Below are 24,066 nucleotides of genomic sequence, written 5' to 3'. Positions count from 1 at the left end.
TAGAAAGTATTTGAGGTTGGCGTGTTATATTAGCATTTTGATCACTGGAGTTTATACTGTGGCTGAGAACAGAAGTGCATTATAATTAACTTATTGTAAAGCACTGTTTATAGGTTCTTGAAAATCAACTTTCAAAAATAGCCAATATTATTGTTGTCTTTTTAAAATTCATCACAAGCCCAAAATTTTAACACATTGCTTAGATCAGTTAATTGTTCATTACAATATTTTGATTTCCTTAAGTTCTAGTAATAATTATATTTCTTAAATGCTATTTTTATTTATTAATTGTTTATTTCACATCTAGCATTGTAATTTATCTTTGAATTCAAAATCTTAATATCTCGTTGCGTAAGAATAAAGTCATTAGCTATCCCAGTGAGGAGTGGTTACACAACTATTTAAACTACGTAGTAGTTATATATATAACTAACATACTATTTATGGTTACATATATACATGTATAATATACTAATTAATGGTTACATATATACATGTATAACTAACATGCTATTTAATGGTCACATACACAACTAACATGCTAATCGATGGTTACGTACATAATTAACATACTAATTAATGGTTACACATACACACATATATATATATAACTTAACATGTTAATGGTTACACATATACAAACATACCAATTAATGGTTACATACACTGCTGGCCAAAATCTTAAGGCCAATGAACATAAAGAAAAAAATGCATTTTGCGTTGTTAGACTCAACCACTTATTTGAGTAGAGCTTTGAAAGATTAAAATAAGAAAAGGGAAAATAAAAACTTATTAGCATTTAATAGGGAAAATGTAAACATTATGAAATTAGCCTAAATACTAGCTAGTCAAAAGTTTAAGACCATACCAAAAAGAAGTCCAAAACAGGTTAGAACATGCCCAACAAGAAGTCTCAGTAGTAAGTTGCACGGGCGTCATTGCGAATAACTTCAAAGATTCGCTTTGGCATGGTCGATATAAGTGTTTGCAGAAGGCTGGCTGGAATGTTATTCCAAGTGGTGAAGATGGCTTCACGAAGATCATGCACTGTTTGGAATTGACGTCCATTTCTATAGATTTCCCTTGCCATCCACCCCCAAACATTTTCAATGGGGTTCAGTTCGGGCAAATACGCTGGATGGTTCAAAAGAATCACTTTAATGGCGAATAACAAGTCTTTTGTCCTGCGGGCATTGTGGATTACAGTGCTGTCCTGCTGAAAGATCCAATCATTTCCACACAAGTGAAGGCCTTCAGTCAGTAAGGATGCTCTCTCCAACATGCCAATGTAGCCAGCTGCTGCTTGACGCCCCTGTATAACCTGAAGCTCCATTGTTCCATGGAAGGAGAAAGCACCCCAGATCATGATGGAACCTCCTCCACTGTGTCGTGTAGAAAATGTCTCCGGTGGGATATCCTTATCGTGCCAGTAACGTTGGAAGCTATCTGGACCATCCAGGTGAACATTTTCTCATCAGAGAACAAAACCTTCGTCCACTTTTCTACGTCCCATGTTTGGTGCTTCTCAGCAAAGTTTAACCGAGCTGTTTCGCGGTGTGGAAGGAGGCGTGGCCTTTGAAGATGTTTACGGTTTTTAAAGCCTTTCTCTAGTAGATGTCGTCTTATTGTTCTTGGGCTGCATTCTGCGTCCGTAAGGGCCTTAATCTGGTTCGACGATCGGCTGGTGTCTTGCCAGATAACCCGTTGAATCCTCCTGCTCAACGCTGGCAAAATTTTCTTGGGCCGACCACTTGAAATTCTCGTTTCGTATCCCTCAGGGTCTTTTAAGAAATTTGCAACAGCAGTTCTACTACGCCCAGTGTCACCAGTGATGACACGTTGAGAGATACCTTGCTTTTGCAGCTCGACAATTCTGCCGCGTTCAAACTCTGTCAACTTTTTTAGCCTTTGCCATGTTTCTACCCAGTGTAACACAGGAGATCTTAGTAGGAAATGTTGACAACGCTAATGCCTGAGCACAAATGACTAAATTTCGTTACGTGTTTACCGATGAACGCTTATTTCAATATGGTCTTAAACTTTTGACCAGCTAGTATTTAGGATAATTTCATAGTGTTCACATTTTCCCTATTAAATGCTAAAAAGTTTTTTTTATTTTCCCTTTTCTTATTTTAATCTTTCAAAGCTCCACTCAAATAAGTGGTTGAGTCTAACAACGCAAAATGCATATTTTTTTCTTTATGTTCATTGACCTTAAGATTTTGGCCAGCAGTGTGTACATATAAAACTAACATACTAATGAATGGTTACACAGATACATAACTAACGTACTATTGAGTGGGGCCTGGCATGGCCAGGTGGGTTAAAGTGTTCGACTCGTAATATGAGGGTCATGGGTTCGAATCCCCGTCGCACTAAACATGCTCTCCCTTTCATCTGTGGGGACGTTTTATGTGACGGTAAATCCCACTATTCGTTGGTAAAAGAGTAGCCCAAGAGTTGGCGATGGGTGGTGATGACTAGCTGCCTTCCCTCTAGTCTTACACTGCTAAATTAGGGACGACTAGCGCAGGTAACCCTCGTGTAGCTTTGCGCGAAATTAGAAAACAAACTATTGAGTGGTTACATAGATGCATAACTGACGTACTAATGAACGGTTACACAGATACTTAACTAACGCACTAATGAATGGTAACACAGATACATACATAACAAACATACTAATGGAAGGTTACACAGATAAAATATTAACCTGTTACTATATATATATATATACGAACTTAATAATAAAATTATGATCCTAGTTCATGTTGTTATTGTCATACTAAAGTTTCCAACAAAAGAAGGATTACATTTTAAAAATCTTATAATATGAATAATGGCGCACACATTTTTAAGGATCCTTATTTAAGTAGATATCTTTGATTTGTTTAGCTAAAATATTGGCCAGTTTTCAACCTCTCTTCGATTGCTTTATCCTCCGGTCCCTCAGTGGTAAATTTTAAAGTTTATAGTGCTAAAAACCATGTTTGGATAGAAAGAAAACACATTACACCAGCAAAGAAAGGGGTGGATCAGATATCATTTGAACCTGACCCTAAATTCCGACCCAGAGAGAGGTTAGGATACCTGTAGTGGACACAATACAAATAACACATTGTGTGGTTTTGTTTTTAACTGCACACAAACAAGCGATCCATGTTTTTTTTCAAAATATCGATCAACCATTATACATTTATTTCTAATTCTTTGTGTGAAATATCAGCTAACATTCATTCACAACTCTTTTTATATATTATCTTGCACAATTGTTTCTTACCCCTATACATTTTCAGTAGAAGAAACAATATAAATTTTGTTTGGCTGTTAATTTGATTCGTTTAGGCCTAAAATAGGTTTATGTCATAAATGGTCATTCAATAAAGCTTTTATAATAAAAGAGTAATAAGTCGGATCTAGTAAGTTTTATATTTAATTATTATATTATTTTTTTATGAAAGCGGGTACGTATTTTTTGTGTGTTTCGTAGCGAGGGTGTGTGTGCTAAATGCGTTTAGAAGCTACAATTTAAAATGTTATACTGCGGTTTGTTGGTAATTATTTATTAACCAAAACAGAAGTGTTCACTTTAACAACTGCACGGTTTTAGATCATGGACTTTTAATTATAAAATTAATTATTAGTGATATATTTCTCAGTATTAAATCGCTTACTAAAAGAGGAAACGGGTGACTATTAAATTTTACGAGGGTCAAAATTTATGTGAGGTATTGTGAAAGATGATTTACTAAATTAGGGTTAGCAGTTGATGTTGATACTATAAAGATTTATAAATATGGTTTCCATAAGTATGAGTGAACGATCATCCACTTTATTTTCTTTATTTATTTCGATATGTAAAGGAATACATTTTTCAGGTGTAATAATAGCTAATAACAGTGTGTAAGCTAAATAAAACGCAGGTCAAGATGTATCTTGTTGGTTAAGAGTTTTTGCTCTACCCTTTGGGTCCGTGTGTGCATTATAAGGGTGGCAGTAAAAACCCGATACTACTCGATCATACAAGTGGGTGTTGTTAGACTAACCACCTTCCATCTGTTGGTTCAAAGTTTTTGACGGCTATACACGAGTAGCCGTTGTGTAGCTCTGCGCAAAATTTCGAAACTATAAAACGTAGGAAGTTTTAAATCGTTTAACCTAAAAAGTTTGATACGATTTATTTTATGTTCGAAAGTTTAAAATATAAACTATTAAAAATTAAAGTTTGCAACGAATTTAAGTCCGAAAGTTTAAAGTACAAACTATTGAATGGCCGTGAAAGAAAAAAAGATAGTTAACGTGAAACTGTTTCTGCATTTGTTCCAATTTTGACAAAAGAATGAATATTTTATAACATGGCAGGTTTGAGTTGGTAAAAAATGCAGAACTCGAAATTGTTGGTAGGTTAACATTTCACTGGTAAAGACGTCGTATGAGGTGTGGAAGGTCTCAGATGCAACAAATACATGTTTGAAAACTTATTTGTCTCTTGAGTTTTATTAGCAATATTTCAAAATTGAACGTTTTTGTCGCACTTGCCCGAACAGGTTTAGTTTCGTAAAAGCATTTTAGACTTAGTTTCATGATTTCTTCATAACCTTGTTGAATTTTTTAAAGTTATTTTTCGTGACTTTCAAGTAATCATTTTTATTTTTCTGTTGTTGTCTATAAACTTGAAAAGGCTTAGTTATTATTGGAAAGTTTTGGCGTCCCTACATTCGCTGTAGAGATATATGTGATATAAACCTCACCGGAAGATATCATGCGAGGCTTATAAATCTCAGGTAAGGAATATTTTTATCAACAAGAAACTGTTTATTTTAAAATACTTGTGGACTAAACTCATATCGGCTAGATTCATGTCACTCAAAATAATAACAGTATTTTTAAATGTCCAGTTGTAATCAAATAAAGTTACGATAGGACTTAAAAGAAATATTCGTTATTGTAGTAAGGCATATTAAAACAATTAGGCCTAATCTGTGAAACGATTTTTGTGGAAGCTCATAATATTTAGTAAATGAGGTATGGTTCTCAGCTTTTCAATATATTCTAAATTAAATACACTTGTTTTATTAAATCAGCTTTATGTATATATAGTCTAGTTTTTTGATGAATCATTTTTTAAAATTCATGTACTGAATATTGGTGTTTAGTTGTATTGCTGAGAAATGTTTTACTGTGACAGAAAATGCCAAACTGTCATTTCTTTGTTTCTAATGAAAAATGCGTTGTTAGGCCGCTCATAACAAGAAAAGCAGTGATGGTTTATAAATATGTTACGTAATAAAAAAAACACCGTAACACAAGCTCGGTTTGGAACCCTCGTAATGTTTTTTATTTCTAGCTAATGAAAACAATCCAAGAAGACATTTAAAATAAAAAATACAATTTAAGTAATTCGATAAATCATAATAAGCATAACCAGTTTCATTCCACTTGGTTATTTTGGGTTTATATCTTTTTGTTACTCTGAGAATATTTTCTGTTACTTTGTTTCCTACCCACCCCAAAATACGTTTAACTCAACCAGTCGTTTATTTGAGAAAGTTTAGCCAAACATTTGAAATATACTTCTTTCATAAGCTGAACACAATGCAATTCATTTAAATAATTAATTAGAAATGCTCTTATGTTTTGTCTTTTTTTAATGCGTCACATAATCTAGTGTTTCACACATCTGGTGATTTAAGATCACACAAAATCTATTTTTGAACTTCTTTATCAAAAGTAAAGTTGAAGTTAATAAATAAATAAATAAATAGTTAGCCCTTGGTTCTCCGGAAGATTGAAAGAATCAAAACAGATTTTTTTAAGGTATTAAGACGTCATTTAGTGACAAGCATGACAAGTAGTGTTAATTAAACCTTACACAGGAGACGTTCTGCTTCCCCCCCTTTAAACACAGGCAACATCACAGGCTGTGATCAAATCATATTTTTAACACTACACACAGTGGTACTTGTTTATATATCTAGAATAAAATCCTTTAATTTTTAAGGTAATAATGCTTTCAACTTAGTGCCTCTGATCTGCTGAGGAAACTGTGTTTGGCTGTCGCCTTTGTTTAAGGCCACGTATCTGCACGTTTTTTTTTACAGCTATTAAAAGTCGAATCTTGAATATTTTATATTTAGAATATTTGAGTGACCAAACTATGTTTGTTATCCATAGTAGAACCCGAGTAATAGGAAGACAATCCTGAAGAAGAGCTTAGAAGAACCGAATAAGGACTAGTTGGGCACGAGATAGGCGGGGCCAGTGTGTGGGCGGGACTGACAGCTGTCTGTAATGAGCACGAGCCAGATGAGGCGGGCCATCTTGTTTCATCTCCCTCCTTGTTCTTACCTAAAGTAAAAGGGCGAGAGAAAAATATCCATGTTAGTTGAAGGGTGAGCACGACTAATAACCGTTAGTTTCATTAAAACCAACCCAGGGAATGTATTTCCTCATTTTCGTGATGAGTTCCCAGTGTTACCTAACACTACAGTATCAGATGCTTCCCCTCCCATACTGTTGTTCCCTTTGAACGGAACGCAATGTGTCTCGTGCATCGATTTCTGTAGCTGATCGAAGACAGATTGCGGTTGTTTTCTGGTGAGAGAAGCCAGGGTCTGCCGTAGACCATTTACTAACCAGTGCTATTTCTGCAAACATGTCTTTCAAACGGCCTAGCTTATTGAATAAACGTCAGCAAGCTACAGTAGAATCAAAAATTTAACGTGCCGGGGGGGATACGGAAGGAAAAGCTCACACACACACACACACACACACCCTGGTAAAATAACAAACAAGCAAACATATATAGTTTTAAGAGAGAGTGGTACAGCATTGTATTTCTCGTGCCTATGGCTTTGGTAAGCTTTGATATTAGGTAAAAGTCTTTTCCGCAAAAAATGTGGCATAAGTATAATATGGTTGGCATATTACATTATTGCATATTATCATTTGCAATCACTCTTAAGTTCTTAAAACTGTCGTATGTTAAAGTGTGTTTGTTCATAGTTTCAAACGGATGTTTATAACTACTTGAAACAAGTGTCAAACGTGTTTTACAACTTTCCTTTAGTTACTGCAACGTGTTTATTACTCCTTTTATTAAAACTTCGTTAGTAGATGTAATTATTTATAAACCTGTTTCAGGATTAAGCCTAGAGGTGAGGAACGGGAATGTTCTTAATGTGATTAAATATTACTAGTTACAGCTTAACTCGTACTAATATTTAAACATTTATAGACGTTATTAACACTGTAACTAAACGACTTCATAACACCAAACCGAATTTAAACCATTTGAAGCTTTAGACGTGTAGTTTCGCTTTGTTTTTTTAGTGATCGCTTCTAAAGAATCTGTAAAGCGAAACGTTGAGTGTCTAATTAAATACAACATTTTGGTGTTCTAAGGTATTTTATTTCTAGTGCTGATAGGGCTTCTGTATGACAATATGCAATATAAAAATGGAATAATGGGATAAACTATTTCAGATATCAGCAAATGTACCCCTACTACGCGCGGCACCAAACATCACTTTCTTTAGATGTTGACTTAACGTTTTAAGTGGTTGCCGAGATCAAACTTATCCTATTGGTTTACCACCCAAGTTTTTATAAAAAAAATTAAATCGAAATTTATTCATACCCCGAGTAATTCACGTTTGTACGCTTCCAGTTTCTACAGAAATGGGTCTTTTTAAAACAAATAAATATGGTGTAAAATGCTGTATAAATCAATAACGAAATAGGTGCTGAATCATAAATCTTTCCAAAGTATTAAAAAGAGGGAGCCACGCCCCCTGCACCGAACATGTTGATTCTAAGTTCATAAGATTTTCACCATAATCTAAAGGCACGTATAAACCCTATACTCACATGACATCTTTATAATGCATTCATAATATCATTTAAAACTAATAAGTAACACTAGGCAACATTTTCAATGTGTCAAACGTTGTGTAAGCGTTGTGTAGGATAATATACGGAACCTGGAATAGTTTCAAAACTATCCTTTGTTCTTTGACAATGTACAGCTAATAACTGCGTTCTTGCTTGAGAGGTGTTTTGGACGGACGAGTTTACCCGAAAGCCGTTGTTTTCGACAACGTTTCTAGCCACTGGTGAGAATATGCGCTAACATCTCGAAACGTTGTCGAAAACTTTCTAAAGAGACTCGTTGTTTATTGTTGAACATCTTTCAAGTAAATTGATGTCGGTAAAAGCATTCTTGTTGTTTGTTTTATTAATTATTATATTTGCAGTGCTAAGACTACTGTTTGTAAATGTCATTAGGTAAACCGTGTTTAAACCAATATAACTAGGCTTGATGTTTGTTTTTCAGTTTTGCGTAAAGCTGTACGAGAGCTTTCTGCGCTAGCCGTCCCTAATTTTACAGTGTAAGACTAGACTCACTAGAGGGAAGGCAGCTAGTCATCACTACCCACTGCCAACTCTTGGGCTATTCTTTTACCAACGAATAGTGGGATTCACCGTCACATTATAACCCTCCCTTCCACGGCTGAAAGAGTGAGCATGTTTCATGGGACAGGAATTCGAACCCGCGACCTTTAGATTACGAATCGAGTGCCTTAACCACCTGGCCATGCCGGGCGCCAGTCTTGGAGTGAATGTACTGTAAACCAGTAGGTGTAAATACGAGGATTTGAAATATGTGCTTCTCTACCCATAAAACTCTACAAGCCCTGAAAATAATTAGAAGGGGAAGTTAGAAAATAACATCCCACATAGTTGGTCATTTGTGAAAAAGGCTTGTTTTATCTTTCCATAAATCCCCAAATGTAATGAGTGAAATCCCCTTAAGAAACTTCCCCTCACTATACAAGATCATGGTTAAAAGCATTGCGAAAACTTCCCTAAGAGAATGCACGTGTCTGGTGAATCGGGCACTTCTTTTGTAATCTATGGGTGGCGATTTCGAATCTCACCATCGAAATGCTCACCCTTCCAGCTGTGGGGACGTCATAATGTGACGATCATTCCCACTTTGTGTTAATAAAAAAAGGTAGCCAAGAGTTGCTGTGAGTGGTACTGACTACCTTTGTTTTTTTCTAATGAGTCTGGTCTATCACTTCTAAGCTAGTGATGGCTAGGATAGATATCCCTGGCGTAGCTGTGTGTAGCTTAACAAACGAACTTCTCCTGGTGATGAAAGCTGACACTAAATTTGAGATGTTTAAATTATGAATGTTAAAACTCGATAGTTCGTGTAACTGATAAAATCGAATTCAAATATGTTTCGAATCCAATATCAAAACAAGTGTCTTAAAGGAATGATTCTCAACAGAAGTCTTATGAGACTTAATACATGGCATATATATATTTACATTTTAAGAAAAGCTTACCAAATATCTTCGTTACATACATTGTGACCCTAGGCGAACATTATTGGTTTGTCTGTGGATTGGAAAATTCAAGTTTCAGACCGCGATATATTGCTAAAAAAATCTGTTACCTTTCTTCTGGTCAGTAAACTGAAATCTGGAAGTACTATACCCGAGCACGAGAGTTTCTTTCTTAAAGATAGAATCCCGATAAAAGTTAGGTGCACCAGTGTGGTTACCAATTGAAAGTTGTTTTAAACCGTTGGATAGGGTTCTTCAGTCTGAGTTCTTTGGGGTCTAAAGATAAGTTTAGGAACCATGAAGATGTTATTCAGGTTCGAACTGCTAAAACTACTCAACTGGATGGATTTTCTTTATTTGTGACAATTGTAAGAACATAGAGAGGAACGACACCTACCGTCAAGTGGACTCCGATCCGGAGAATCCAAAACCAAGGAAGATACACCTTTACACGTTGCTTTTAACGCCATATTGCTTTCGGTGTTGACTTCTTTGATGTTATGTGATGTACTGTCGGCCTCTGTATCAACTGTCCTTCCATCATTGGAGTTTCCAGTGTTCATCTTGTTCGTTGTAGTGTGGGATGGTTGTGTCTGTTTTTGTTGCTTCAAACGCTCTTGTTTCCTGAATTTGGCTCGTCTATTCTGGAACCATACCTGCAAAAGGAACGAATATTGTTAGACTGTGTATAAATTACGATACGTGGATAGCTCTGGTCTATATAGCCGTACTTTTGTATGTGTGCGTATATATATATATTATGCATTTACTGTTGGAAGAATTTCTCTGAATTTCGCTGGGGATTGTGGTACAATACTTAAGATTTTGGTAGATGTACCGAACGTAGCAGGATTTCTCTTAGAAACTATTGAACTGTATGCCCAAAAACGTGATAGATCGGAAAGTCTAGGGTTTGAGACGTGATGCCACAGTCCGCAGTTTCAACTTAAGTGCAGGACTGGAACGACTATGCAGTTAGGGCTCTCGACTCGCAGTCTGTGGTTCGCGGGTTCGAATCCCCGTCACCCCAAAAATATGCTCATCCTTTCAGCTGTGGGGACGTTATAATGTTACAATTAATCACACTATTCGTTGGTAAAAACAGTAGGTCAAGAGTTGGCGGTGGGTGGTTATGATTAGCTGCCTTTCTTCTGGTCTTATACAGCTAAATTAGGGACAGCTAGCGTAGATAGTCCTCGTGTAGCTTTGCACGAACTTCCAAAACAAATCCACTTCAATGCAGCCAATCCCTTTATTTGAGTCATTAAGTTGGATAAAACCCTTGAGGCGGCGGGTCCTTCTGTCTGACTACTTTCGCTTTGGTCATTTGTACAGAATCGTGAACGACTACACCCGAATTATAAGTTAAACGAATGTTATCAGAAGGGTTTATATTTTAGTCTCTGTTGTACAACCTAACTATAATGATAGTTCAACTTTACACTATATATTGGGATGCCAGCATTTACTTTAGTAATGGTTTCACTTTCGCTTTACTGTCTAGGAATAAATTATTGAGTAAACTAGGTATACATTGGTTGTCATGGGACTTGAAGCAGACTTGATGACGTCAGTATGTCCATGTGTCAAGTAATTTGCTTGCCATTAATATAAGCTAAAGTACTAACAGTTTAAATATTAGTTTTGTTCTCTAGCCTTAACCATCAGATTTGAGACGTGTGAGTGGTCAGTTAGGGCTATTTATATGAACCATCAGTTATAAAGAAAGTTAAATTTTTTTGCGGTTATCTTTTGAAAGAAAGTTCACATCACGTCGTAAGCCCAGATTCTATTCTTCTTATTTTATGACACCATTTTGGATTACACGTAGTTTAAATTTTTTTCGTGACTTGTTTTTGTTCTTCAAATTAAACTTACTGTTCTTTATGGAAAGTGTTTGATCAAAGAATGTTGACACTTTTACCAAGCGAACAGTTTCTATATGGAAGACCACACACACACACACACACACACACACGTGCTCACGCCATTGCTTCTGCTAGCAGGTACAGCCCTGACAACGAGCACCAGCCAAATCCACTGTTTACACGTCAATTGAGTCCGCTCGAGCTACGATCGCTCGGGGCCTTGGTTGGCTTCTTCTATTCGCCCAACAAACGTCAGTATCGACTGGGAGCTCTAATTGGCTGTAATCTAATTATGTAATCGAATCTGACTATGGTCAAAGATCAGACACAGAAGACCAACTACTATCCCTAGGGTAGAAATGTGTGTGTGTGTGTGTGCGTGCGCGCGCAGATATAAAGTAACTAGAAAATGAAGCGTTAACTTGAAAGGCCTAGTAATTTAATCTCTGGTGTAAAATCCGTTTTTGTTGTGTTTTTGTGTCCTTTAATAATAAAATGTCTGTTGAAGCGTTTGTTATAATGGCCGAATAAGGTACTAATTTCAACATATTGAAACATTCGTATTTGTTGTCTAATATCTGCCGCTGAAACACGAATGTATTTAGTCTGCATCAGGGTTAGATGTTAAGTGTATGTCTTACCAATTTTTATTTGTACGTATGAACGATGTACATTTTCATTCTGCCATACTTGGGAGCGAGACATTTTACGGACGAAGAACTTAATAAGAATATATACGACTGCAAGAAACTACATGGTATTACACATAACATGTCTATTATACCTGATTTTAGGCCTCACAGTCTTATTTTCTTATTGGAATTACTTCTGATTTAGGCTTCAAAGCTTTGTTTGCGTATAGGATTTGTGTGATTTAAAGTATTGCGTTACAGACGTGGTACCTGTGATGATAAACAAATGTTGAGTTAATGATACGTATATTGTACATTTTAAAGTTTTATATCACGTTTTAAAATTACTTAGTGTACCAACAAACTAGTTTAGATAACATCGACTTGAAGTTAAAACGAGGAACACGTTTTAAAATATTGACTACATAAAACATCATCGTCAATAATGTTAAACATGAATGTAAATCGTAAATCACATTTTAAAGCTGTTAGACTTTTACCATTTGAAAACCACATGATCAACCAATCGTTTGTTATAGTGTATAATTTATATTTAATAGTTTCTTAGTCACTAATAATTTTAAAATAATTAATTCCAGTCAATAAAAAAACTACTTGTTGGGTATCATATGAATTATATTACAGGAAATCTGACAGCATATTTGTTCTGTCTAACGTAAGAGAAGGGTTTGCTTGTATTAAGGCTACATTATAGTTGATCGAACCTTGGATTTTAGCGTTGCGGGTCCATAGACGTACCGAAGTCTCAACAGGGGACGTGTAAGAGAAACGTATAGTTTCTCAACTCACTTTCGAAAGTCACATTTTTATTTGAGTTCCAGCGGAAATTTCATTGGATAAACGCGGGTTAGGAAACAGAGTTCTTTCAACGTAACAATATTTATGAGTCGACAGATTATTGGTTTGACAGTTACTCCGAACTAGTGCAGCTTGTATCTGACCTGTTAGTACTTTCAACTTCTACCGTATCTCATGCGACACATGGACTAAAGGATCTTTACTTCATACTTCCTCACTTTAAAATCTTGACCAGAAATAGAAGAAGCCAAAACACACCGCAAATCACCTATGGAACTACCTTTAAGACTGACTGTTTTGTAGCAGCAACGCAGCATGTTCGGCGGCTCGAACATTGGACTCCGTCTGCAGCTCTGTACGATAACCACTAAACCGCACGGAACCTTTTAATTCGTGATTTTAATACAAATAAAGATAATATAATGATAAAATTGGATAATTCTGATCATTACTTAAGTTTCGTGCGTGTATTTGGTTGTTTTTCTTGAATAAGTTATTACACCAGGGTTACTTAAACTCTAGCTATTACACCAGGGTTACTTAAACTCTAGCTATTACACCAGGGTTACTTAAACTCTAGGTATTGTCTTCATTGAACATTTCTAAAATATATTAAGAATAATAATTATCAATTGTTAATTATTGAGACATCATTGGTCATAACTGCAAAGCTGAGCCTACAGATTACTAATAATTAATTTTTGTAATTTTTACACAGTACGTAAAACTGTCTGAATTAATTATAATTAACTATGAAACACCAAAACCTAAGCCTACAAATAAGACGATTTGACAATAAACGTTACTGATTTAACTTCTAATACGTTGAATTAAACATGTTGGCTAGTGACACAACAAAAGGAAATCAAAGAACACGAATGAAACTGTGAGTCAAGAAGTAATGATTATGGTTTTGTAGGTAGATCAGTTTTATTCCGTATCTATATAAATAGTGACTTAAATTACTGATGTGAGTGAACTAATGTAGATTTACGTTCGTGAATGCCACTGTCTTAGTTTTGTTGGGGATAATGTAGTTAGTTTATTAAGGGTGGTATATTTAGGTGTTTTTTGTTTCTTTAGTTATTAGATATTTGGAAAAATAATCCAACTATTTACAAATAATCAACAGATTAATGAAATACGTCACATTTTCAGGTTAATGTGATTGGACAACTGAATAATAAAAAAATTAAGTACAAGTTTTAGACTGTAGGTGTCTCGATTTAAGTGTACCAGAGAGAAAATAAACATCGAAGTATTGTAATAGGTAGTAGTCTTAGGTTGGATAAAAATATTATGTGTTTTTGTTCTAGGGTTAGAGTTAGAACCGTAATATAAATTAGTAAGAACAGTAGTTTTAACTTATTACAGGTAACATACTGTACTGCTCTTAATTAACGCCGCCGGGAGTTTTGCAAACTTCAGAGGGAGGGCTAATAATATAATTTGTGCTGTTCCGTATTTTATTTTTTACACGTACTTTATTTCAGTGCTAATAATTGTGTAAGTGCTAATTTTTCTTCTTTTTCAAATCAAACTTATGGTAATAAAAATGGATCATATTTTGGATAACTATTTCTGTCACATAAGGAAAATCCCGTCACACCAAATATGCTCGCCATTTTAGGCGTGGGGGCGTTATAATGTGAATGTCAATCTCACTGTTCGTTGGTAAAAGAGTAGCCCAAGAGTTGGCGGTGGGTGGTGATGACTAATTGCCTTCCGCCTAGTCTTATACTGCAAAATTAGGGTCGGCTAGCATAGATAGCCCTTGTGTAGCTTTGCGTGAAATTCAAAACAAACCAAACCACATAAGGAAAGCTTTCTATATATAAAAAACAACAACAAAAATCTGTGGGTGGTGGCAGCGACAATTATAGAGGGAGAGGTCACTAGGGGGCAGTATGGTATTATGTATTTTTTAGTCAATTTTCGAATATGATATATACTGTGATAATGATAATTGCATGTAACTTGGAAACTCTAAAGGACAAAACACGTATCAATACAGTTATACTAAATTGTCTGTAAATTTCATTAAGATATTTTGAAGACAGTTTAAAGTGATAACTATGGGACAGTTGTACTTAACGAGTTGAACTTACCAATCAATATTTAGTATCGGCCAAAGAAATGATTTCCATCTTTTCATTATGAGACCCTTCGTAGCACGTTTGTCAGTGCACACCTAGTGCTGCTCTATCCACAATCTCATTGTTTCTTTTTATAATAACTTAGTTTTATTAGTATCTTTAGTGAGTTTTTATGTCTCCGATAGGGCCCGGCATGGCCAAGCGTGTTAAGGCGTGCGACTCGTAATCTGAGGGTCGCGGGTTTGAATCCCTGTCCCACCAAACATGCTCGCCCTCCCATCCGTGGGGGCGTTATAATGTGATGGTCAATCCCACTATTCGTTGGTAAAAGAGTAGACCAAGAGTTGGTGGTGGGTAGTGATGACTAACTGCCTTCCCTCTAGTCTTACACTACTAAATTAGGGACGGCTAGCGCAGATAGCCCTCGAGTAGCTTTGTGCGAAATTCAAAACAAACAAACAATATATCTCCGATAAAATACTGTATCCTAAAATAAGTTTCAGTTATCGAATGTTTACCTCCTTCATTGATACAGGGTATGTTTACAGATTGTTTGGAACATTATAAATCGGATTTCGATAGCCGTGGTGGGCAAAACTTTGTGCTCAACTAACATACAACAACGTCACGAGTAACCCATAAGGTTGACTTCGATTCAGAGGTGAGATTTGCCTCGTACTAACTGTCCGAATTGAGAACCAATAAATTTGAAGTTCGTGCACCGTTGCAGCAAAATCACGTTTGAGACAGTGGATGCACTTTAAGAATTATAGCCAACCCTAACAGGCAAGAGATGGCCAACGATGTACTGTGGGTGTTGGTGAGAAAATGTCTTCTCTCTAGTCTCATTAGCTAAAGATGAGGGACAGATATAATAAGGTAGTTGTACTGTAGACGAGAATTCTAACTAAACAGTTTATATATTTAAAACTAATATGTAAGTTTTATCACTCGGAAATTCTCGACCTATAAATTTATTTCTAAATATGGTTTTGAATGTTATTTATTACTTTCTCGGAATTGTTGTTTGTTTAACGTTCGGGTTTTCTATGTAGTGGTGTTTCGTTTTGTTTCATTTCTGTACATTATTCCACGAAATCATCAGCCATTTCGTCCGTTATGGGTAACAGCGAAGTTTTTTTGTTTTTAAGGATATGTTCGACTTTTTATCTGTTGAAAGTAAGACGCATTCCAGAAACTAAAGTGAACCATCCATGCCTTGCGTTGTTCATTAAGTGATCCAAGAGAAACAACTAAATAGTATTAAACCCAATTAAAGCTGCAAAACGTTGTAGAACTAGTGGGTCACATCTGTACCCGTGAATTTCCCCGCTCGACAATGTTGACTTAATCACCCCGAGTGGGGGCGCAGGTGTATGTAGACTTCTACGCGCCAAATACGTGAATAGATACTAGGAAGGCTTGACAGGATATCCGATGTGCTCTTGCGAATGGTGGTTTTAAATTCTTGAAGTAGCTGCAAGGCGAAGATAAAAGGGTTCTCACAGGGGGTTGGGGAGAGACTTTTGTTTTTTAATACAAACTATGATATTTTTTGTTCAGTGCTCAAACATGAAGAGGATTCGGTCTAATTTTAAGTGACAGCGCTGACTGAAGACAAAAAACTTTCAACTAGCGATCTGACAAGTAAATTTACCATATTATTTCACAATCTTCGTGTTGGCATGGCAACCATACGTTTATCCTGGCTCTTTTTAGATATGGAATTGATGATAATATCTAGAACCCCTCCTCGTGTCTCGTACGTATCTGTAAGTGAAACGTTTCCCTCCTATCTATCAAAGTAAATTATACAAGAAGGAGCGAGGAAGTAAGACAAGTCGTTTACGAACTTAAGATGTGAAGTCGTATGTCTGGTTTTGAGTTCTATCATTTGATGTCAAACAATAAATGTATACGTATTCTGAAATCATATATACGTACATTTTTAAAATAACTCAAGATGTTTCAAAACTTATCTTGAAAACGGGAATTCGATAATTTTTTTATTTTTCGTTTTTCAATTATTAATAGGTAGTGATTGGTATCTTGTGTTACGAACTGATGTTAACAGTTTGCTGGCCAACAGGAAGTTCTTGAATACAATCTGGAAGTGGTCACGGTAGTTTGCTGGCCAACAGGAAGTTCTTGAATACAATCTGGAAGTGGTTACGATAGTTCACTGGCCAACAGGAAGTTCTTGAATACAATCTGGAAGTGGTCACGAGAGTTCACTGGCCAACAGAAAGTTCTTGAATACAACCTGGAAGTGGTCACGAGAGTTCACTGGCCAACAGGAAGTTCTTGAATACAACCTGGAAGTGGTCACGGTAGTTCACTGGCCAACAGGATGTTGTTGAATACAATCTGGAAGTGGTCACGGTAGTTCGCTGGCCAACAGGATGTTGTTGAATACAATCTGGAAGTGGTCACGGTAGTTTGCTGGCCAACAGGATGTTGTTGAATACAATCTGGAAGTGGTCACGGTAGTTTGCTGGCCAACAGGATGTTGTTGAATACAATCTGGAAGTGGTCACGGTAGTTTGCTGGCCAATAGGATGTTCTTGAATACAACCTGGAAGTGGTGACGATAGTTCACTGGCCAACAGGAAGTTCTTGAATACAATCTGGAAGTGGTCACGGTAGTTCGCTGGCCAACAGGAAGTTCTTGAATACAATCTGGAAGTGGTCACGGTAGTTTGCTGGCCAACAGAATGTTGTTGATTACAATCTGGAAGTGATCACGGTAGTTTGCTGGCCAACAGGATGTTGTTGAATACAATCTGGAAGTGGTCACGGTAGTTTGCTGGCCAACAGGATGTTAATTAACTCTTGAGTACGTTTTAAAGAGACCACAGTCAATCACTTTATTCTGTCGTAAGAACTTAAGATAGCTCTACTGGACCCGGGCGCAACTGACTGTTCACCTCGCTCATGTTGAAGATTATAAACAGTTATGTTTTTATTCTAAGGTGTCCCCTACCTGACATTTTATCATATTTGCATCTGCGAAATGTGCTGCTTAGATATAATACATTTTTACCACATCTTATATGAAAACAATTAACCAAAAAATACCCAGATGTATACGTAAATATAGATACGTAGACACTAGAAACCTTGTTTAACAAAAGTTATTTTCATTTGTACATTCTGTTGTGTTCACGATGTGTGACAAATTGTGCTATCTCAATTTATTTAGAGTTAATGTAGTCTAGTGGTTAAAATGCTTGGTCCATAAATTTGAGGATTCATGGTTCGCGACCCTTTTCCGTAGAAATGTCCGTTGCAGTTTAAGGCTGTGGGTGCTACAAAAAGTAAGTGTTCAATCCTATTTTCCATTAGAGTAAAACCAAGAGTTGGCGGTGGTTGCTGTTAACTAATGTGTCTTTTATTAGTTCTGTTATTTCAGACTTAGCGTCCACTACACACAAATAGCCCTTTCGTACGGCTTTCCAGGAAACTTTTCAAACATCGCATGACGTTTTAACTTGAAAATAATATATTTTAGAAATGCTTTCGTGCAATAGCTGTGGATGAAATTTTCCAATAAGGATGTGTTGCTAGAACTACAAATAATAAAAAAAATGATATGGTCGTAGCGAAGATACAAATTTGTGCTTCTGTGGAATAAAACCACTAGTGTTTAAAGTTAATTACAAGTGTCGTCGCTGTTGTTATCGCATTCGTGTTAAGTTCTCTATAGCTGTTCGAAATAAGGGGTGTTTGAAAAAGAAAAAATCTTTCAAGATGGGTGTTGTGCTTTTTGTCATCCACTTCTCGCTGCTCAATATGCTTCGTGTTTAACGATGTTTAGCCGGCTTATAAATTGTAACCATTTTAGGCTTAGTTTTCTAGTTTGTTGATTTTTAGCAATTTATGATTCTAGTCAGTTTCTTATACAGAATTGCCGTTTTAATATATGTATTCCATTCTTAATTATAACTATTTATATAGATCAGAACTACTATTGTATGTTGTTCTACCAGGCGTTATTAGTAATATTATTTTATGGTCCAGATGGCCACCCTCTGATTATGCGCAAGTCTTATACATGTCGCGTGCAATGTGTTTTTGCAATACTGTTAGACTGCTGTTTTTTTAACGTCAAGACCACGAGCATTTTTACGATCAGACATAACCTAACATAATCAGGAGTTTTGATGCTTAGCAGAACACTTAAGCCTACTCATATTGCATCAACTGAATTTAATAATATTACTCTGATACATTAATACACTTTCACGTTTTTGCATTTATTCATAAAGTGTTGTAATATAAACCTACTTCATTCACACTTAGAAATGTTAGTTTTCGATATATTTTAGTAATATGGGCTGGGCGTGTCATATTAGTTAGCGTGCCGCGACACGGATTGGCAGGCCTAAGGTTCGAGCCGCGATATGTCGCTAAATACTTTCAACTTTGGGAGTATTTTAAGAGTTACGGATATTCCCAATATTGGAATAAGAGTAGACACTTAGGCGGCGGACGCTGCTGTTTGCTGTTCAATATCTCTTAACATGAAGGTGCTATTTATGTTGAAAATATTTTGTGTCTTTGAAAACCTTATTAATACGTTTAGGCCCAGCATGGCCAGCTAGTTAAGGTACGCGACTCATAATCTGAGGGTCGCGATTTGAAACCCCAACGCACCAAACATGCTCGCCCTTTCAGCCGTGGGGGCGTTATAATGTGTGGTAAATTTTCTTATTCGTTGGTATAAGGGTAGCCCAAGTGGGTGGTGGTGACTAGCTGCCTTCCCTCTAGACCAGAGAGAACAAGACCTACACTGCTAAATTAGAGACAACTAGCGCAGATAGTAGCTTTGCGCGAAATTCCAAAACAAACAAACAATACGGTAATTTATTTAAATAAATCTAATCCGATGGGGAGTGATAGGACTGATTATATGGTAATCTAGATTGTTTTACTAGATTGTTACATTTTTCCTTTGTACACGTTTTCAACCCAACATCAACTGTATATCATTCAGTACTCGTGAAAATGTGTGCTTGTTCTGTGTTATTTCAGAATCTTAGTTCTGTTTTAACGTTATTTAGGTGAGTCAGAAACTTATCGAAGTGACCACACAATCACTGACTAATTGCGTTTTTTAGCTGAGTAGTAAATATATAGATATTCGAAGGTTGGTGTTTGTAAAGCAGCTAAAGGTAAAATACCTATATATGAATGACCATTACTCCTATAGCTTGTTTACGTAAGTTTTCAATATATTAAAGCTCTAACGTCGTAATGTACCTTCTCTGTATTACCGAATTGTACAAAGGTAGAAACTGTTTTACAGGGGTATTTGATATATTTTTTCCCCTCATGTTGTTGGTTAAGTGCTCAGGATTAAAACTCAGCAACAAATATATAATCGATTTAAGTGTTTGATATTCAAACGTTCCTTTTATATTTTTTGTTGTACTAACCTGAACTCTCGCTTCTGTTAGCTCTGTCTTCATAGCTATCTCTTCCCTGGTGTAAATGTCTGGATAGTGGGTTTCTTGAAAAGCTCGTTCCAGTTCCTTCAGTTGTCCGCTCGTGAATGTGGTTCGGATACGGCGCTGCTTCCGTTTCTCCGACAGCACACCTTCGTGTCCAGGATACATTTTGTACGACAATGTCCGTGGATAGTCTAAAAAAAAATAAAATAAAATGGGTGTGGGGTTCCTTGAACCAAATGCATTACAAACATCCTATTACCTTCACTCGGTAGTCGTTGTTTTAAAAGACGTGCAGTTACAAGCCATACAACTGTATAAAACCTATAAAAATATAGGTTTGTGTCTCTGTTTTGTTGAACTTCGCGCAAAGCTGCACGAGGGGTTTTGGTTCTAGCCGTCACTAATTTGGAAGTGGTAGTCAAGAGAGAAGGAAGATACCACCATTTGTTCCCAGACTATTTCATCAACTAAAGTAGAATTGATTGTAACATTATGGTAGTCTCAACGTTTTACATTGACCCCCCCCCGCTAGTACAACGGTACGTCTACGGATTTGCAACGCTAGAATAAGAGGTTCGATTCCCCTAGATGGACTCAGCAAATAGCCTGATGTGGCTTTGCTATAATATAAACACATTGTCGGTTTTTGTTAAATAAACGGATATTATAATTTCTACCACCTTCTTAAATACGGCGCGCCTTAATGAAATGCATTCTTCTCGAATGAAGCTATGCGTGGCCTAATAGGTTAGAGGATCTTCTGTTCGCGTCCCGTTCCCGAAAAGTAAAGTAGAGCTCCGTACCCTTGTAGTCGAGGGTGCGTTATAAGAGTGACAATCAAATACCATTCTTCTGTTAGAAAGTAGCTGACGTTCTTCTAATCTATCAGATCAAAATTAGGGAAAAGTAGCCTTTGTCTTGCTTTGCGTGAAATATCCAAGCAAACCAGACATTTCTCGTGTCTGATGGAATATGTAACATCGTTATCGTGCACGTGTTGGTAAATGATAATTGGTTGTCGTTATCATAAGTCAATATACTAAAAGCAGTTATCTAGATTTTTTTACTACAACATTTGTTCAGCTAATAATCCATTATTATTCTCGAAGCAAAAAGTGTTTTTTTTTTTTTTGGTGTGTGCGTGTTCGTGAAGCCTGGATCGGATACAATAGTTTCAGGAGGTTCGTCGCGATATATCGCAAAGGATTAGGTTTACCTTTAAGATACGTTAAAACAAACTTAAGTAGTACGCGCCATATATAAAAAAAGGCGTACAACATTGAAACCAATGTTTTGTTTTTCGCTCAATCAGTAGTGTTATAAATGATTAAGGGTTAATTAAACGTTCACCTGTGTTTATATAAAAAATATCACTATGTCTTTTTGTCTGCCCATCAGAGGACTTGCGTGTTGTACCAGCCGTGACCGTCTAATGGCTCGCATCCGAGATGCGCTGGTTTATTAAATGTTACCGGATTCAGAACGTGTTTCTTAACCTTGTTAACTCGTCTCCCCTTCGGCATATCTTCAGAATTCCGCTTCGAAAATTGATAAATATTATACCATGCAATACAACTGTCTTAGCTCGTACGTCATCGCTAAACGATAAAAGCCGCGGAACGTTGTATGAAAGCGAGGAGGGACCCAGCAGTTCGCTGTGCTTCACAATACGATTATTGGAATTAAACTAGAGTGTATTAAATTATTTCATTTCTGCCGCGGGCTGGGAGCTTAACAGAGTTAGCTGCAGCTAAGGAAAGTTTAAGAAGCGACATTAGCAGAGGTTCGCTGCCACTTACTCTGAAGTCCCATATTGGTATGAAAGACGGTCTGAGCCACTGCTGATGGCGGCATGTGCACGGCCTCGGGGCGGGGACGGGTGATCATGCCGCAGGATGAAGCGGTCATCGCTGCACTGGTTGGTCCGTGGAATGGCGAGGTGTACCGGTATGACATCTGGGTGACCTGGCCGCAAGACGTAAAGTCGGTGTGAGGATACGGTCGTTGGCACGACGACAAGCCTGGATCCATACAGCCGGGATCAAAGCCGAGCTGGTTGAGGTAAGGGTATTCCATTGTAAGAAGTGCCTTCAAATCTTAATAACTCAACTAGCTTTATAGTCGAACCAGCTCTGCTGCCGTCGAGCTCGGAGCAGTTGCCGCCAACTCCTTCCTGGCCCGCTAGGGGGAGGGACTTGCGGTATATTCTACTCCTATTTAGAGTTACCGTCTGTGTTGTCACTGGACCATCTCGGTCTCACGCTCCTTCACGACTCTTAATTGAATTATAACCCTCGGAGGAACCAGGTTTGTGACCAGAACTGTTCCCTCTACATTCTCTGTTTAGCCCAAAGCTTAACTACCGCTGCTCTTCCTCAATTCGATAGATGACTCTTTCCCTTGATTTACCAAATTACATGTTTGTCCTGCCCGTCCCGATTCGACGTTATAGAAGGACTCTCCGTGAAGGGAACCCGAAATAATAGAGGATCGTAACGGTGAGCTGTGTCTTGATTATTCACTGGTTACTTTCACTAAAACATCATTTGTTTTGTTATTTATGACATACTAGAGGGCTGAAAGCCATCAACAACACCCACCGCCAACTGTTGAGCTAATCTTGCGTGATCTAATAGTGGGATTTCAAAAGTACTGTTATGACGCACTCCTGGGCCTCAAATTGCAGGGTGAGGTTTTGCGACAGTGGAAAGTAAACCACGAATTCTTAGACCTGCAGTTTGGGCACGCTAAATACAGGTCACGCCCAGTTTTGACTACAACCATGATAGTGATACTGAGTAACTAAGTATGGCCTGACAAACTTCAGTCTTTTGAAATACACTTTACACATGTGTAGTACCGCTAAATGATCAAACTAAACTAATTACTGATGAAACTAATACATCAATAAACTGTTTTGAAAGCATCTAACAACATCAAAGGATCAAATGGAACGGACCATTTTAATAACTTTTGTAAACCATTCTATCCATGGTCACACCCGGTCTTCTAACTCCATTATAAAAAAAATATTTTTACATTGAAGCGACATAGCATAGCGCGTATTAAACAACTTATAATTGTTGAAATACATAAAGTAATTACAGTGAAGACCGTATAAGTCACCAGGTTAGTTCTATTACGGAATGATAGATATAATATAATATGGCTCCGAAACTATAGAAATTAATAACAATGTGTTTGCATTGTTAACCGTTGGTTCTGGCACATACTGCATTGTCAGGATATATTAATAACTGTTTAGTTAACTTGATTTGTCAGGACGTGTGTGTGTGTGTGTTATATCGAAGTGTAGGAAAATAAACTGGATCTACGTTGGTGTTTGTGACTAGTTTTAGGTTTCGAAACCTAACGTTTTAAACGTTATTGACGCTTGCTTATTACTAAACGCAGAGCTAAACAATGGACCATCTTTCATGTCCAGAGTCTCTGTGGAGGGGGAGACATTAGTTGGGATGACGTTGGAGAGGGTAATGTAATTTACTACATAGTCAAATATCAATTTGCAGAACAGCTGAGGCGGTCTAGAATTACCTCGGTGGGTCAGCGCTAAGTTTACGGACTTAAACCCTAAAATCCGGAGCTCGATTCCCCACAGTGGATAGAGTGCAAATAACGAACTGTGTGACTTTTAGGTCATGAAAAAACAATGAAGAAACTTGAAATTACTTATCGAGTTTACATCTTTTATAATTAAATAAAATTCCAAAACTCTCTTCGGATCTCTGACTCGACAGAAATTACTGCCAGTACACGTGAGTTTGTGTTTTGTTCTTGTCGTGTCTTGAGCTAACTCTAGAACAGAAAGCCGGAACTTTGAA

At 36.9% G+C, this 24,066-nt stretch overlaps 1 protein-coding gene across 1 annotated transcript; it reads right to left on the bottom strand.

Annotated features, from left to right (window-relative positions):
- Positions 1-5,318: 5,318 nt before the first annotated feature.
- Positions 5,319-22,449, bottom strand: LOC143247709 (uncharacterized). The gene is made up of 4 exons (XM_076496128.1): positions 22,024-22,449; positions 20,210-20,415; positions 9,754-10,012; positions 5,319-6,348 (listed from the first exon to the last, which is right to left on the bottom strand). The coding sequence occupies exons 1-4, from the start codon at positions 22,298-22,300 to the stop codon at positions 6,134-6,136; spliced, it is 957 nt and encodes a 318-aa protein (XP_076352243.1). The 5' UTR covers positions 22,301-22,449; the 3' UTR covers positions 5,319-6,133.
- Between the last annotated feature and the right edge of the window lie 1,617 nt (positions 22,450-24,066).

This window comes from Tachypleus tridentatus, chromosome 3 (assembly GCF_004210375.1).
Source record: "Tachypleus tridentatus isolate NWPU-2018 chromosome 3, ASM421037v1, whole genome shotgun sequence".
Taxonomy (NCBI): domain Eukaryota; kingdom Metazoa; phylum Arthropoda; class Merostomata; order Xiphosura; family Limulidae; genus Tachypleus; species Tachypleus tridentatus.
This window is presented reverse-complemented; position numbering and strand designations above follow the sequence as displayed.

Coding starts and splice junctions, on each gene's coding strand:
- LOC143247709 (XM_076496128.1), bottom strand. CDS start 22,300: ATGGAATACCCTTACCTCAACCAGCTCGGCTTTGATCCCGGCTGTATG. Junction 20,416..22,023: donor TACCAATATGGGACTTCAGA/GTAAGTGGCAGC, acceptor ATTTTTTTTTAG/ACTATCCACGGACATTGTCG. Junction 10,013..20,209: donor TAACAGAAGCGAGAGTTCAG/GTTAGTACAACA, acceptor TTCCTTTTGCAG/GTATGGTTCCAGAATAGACG.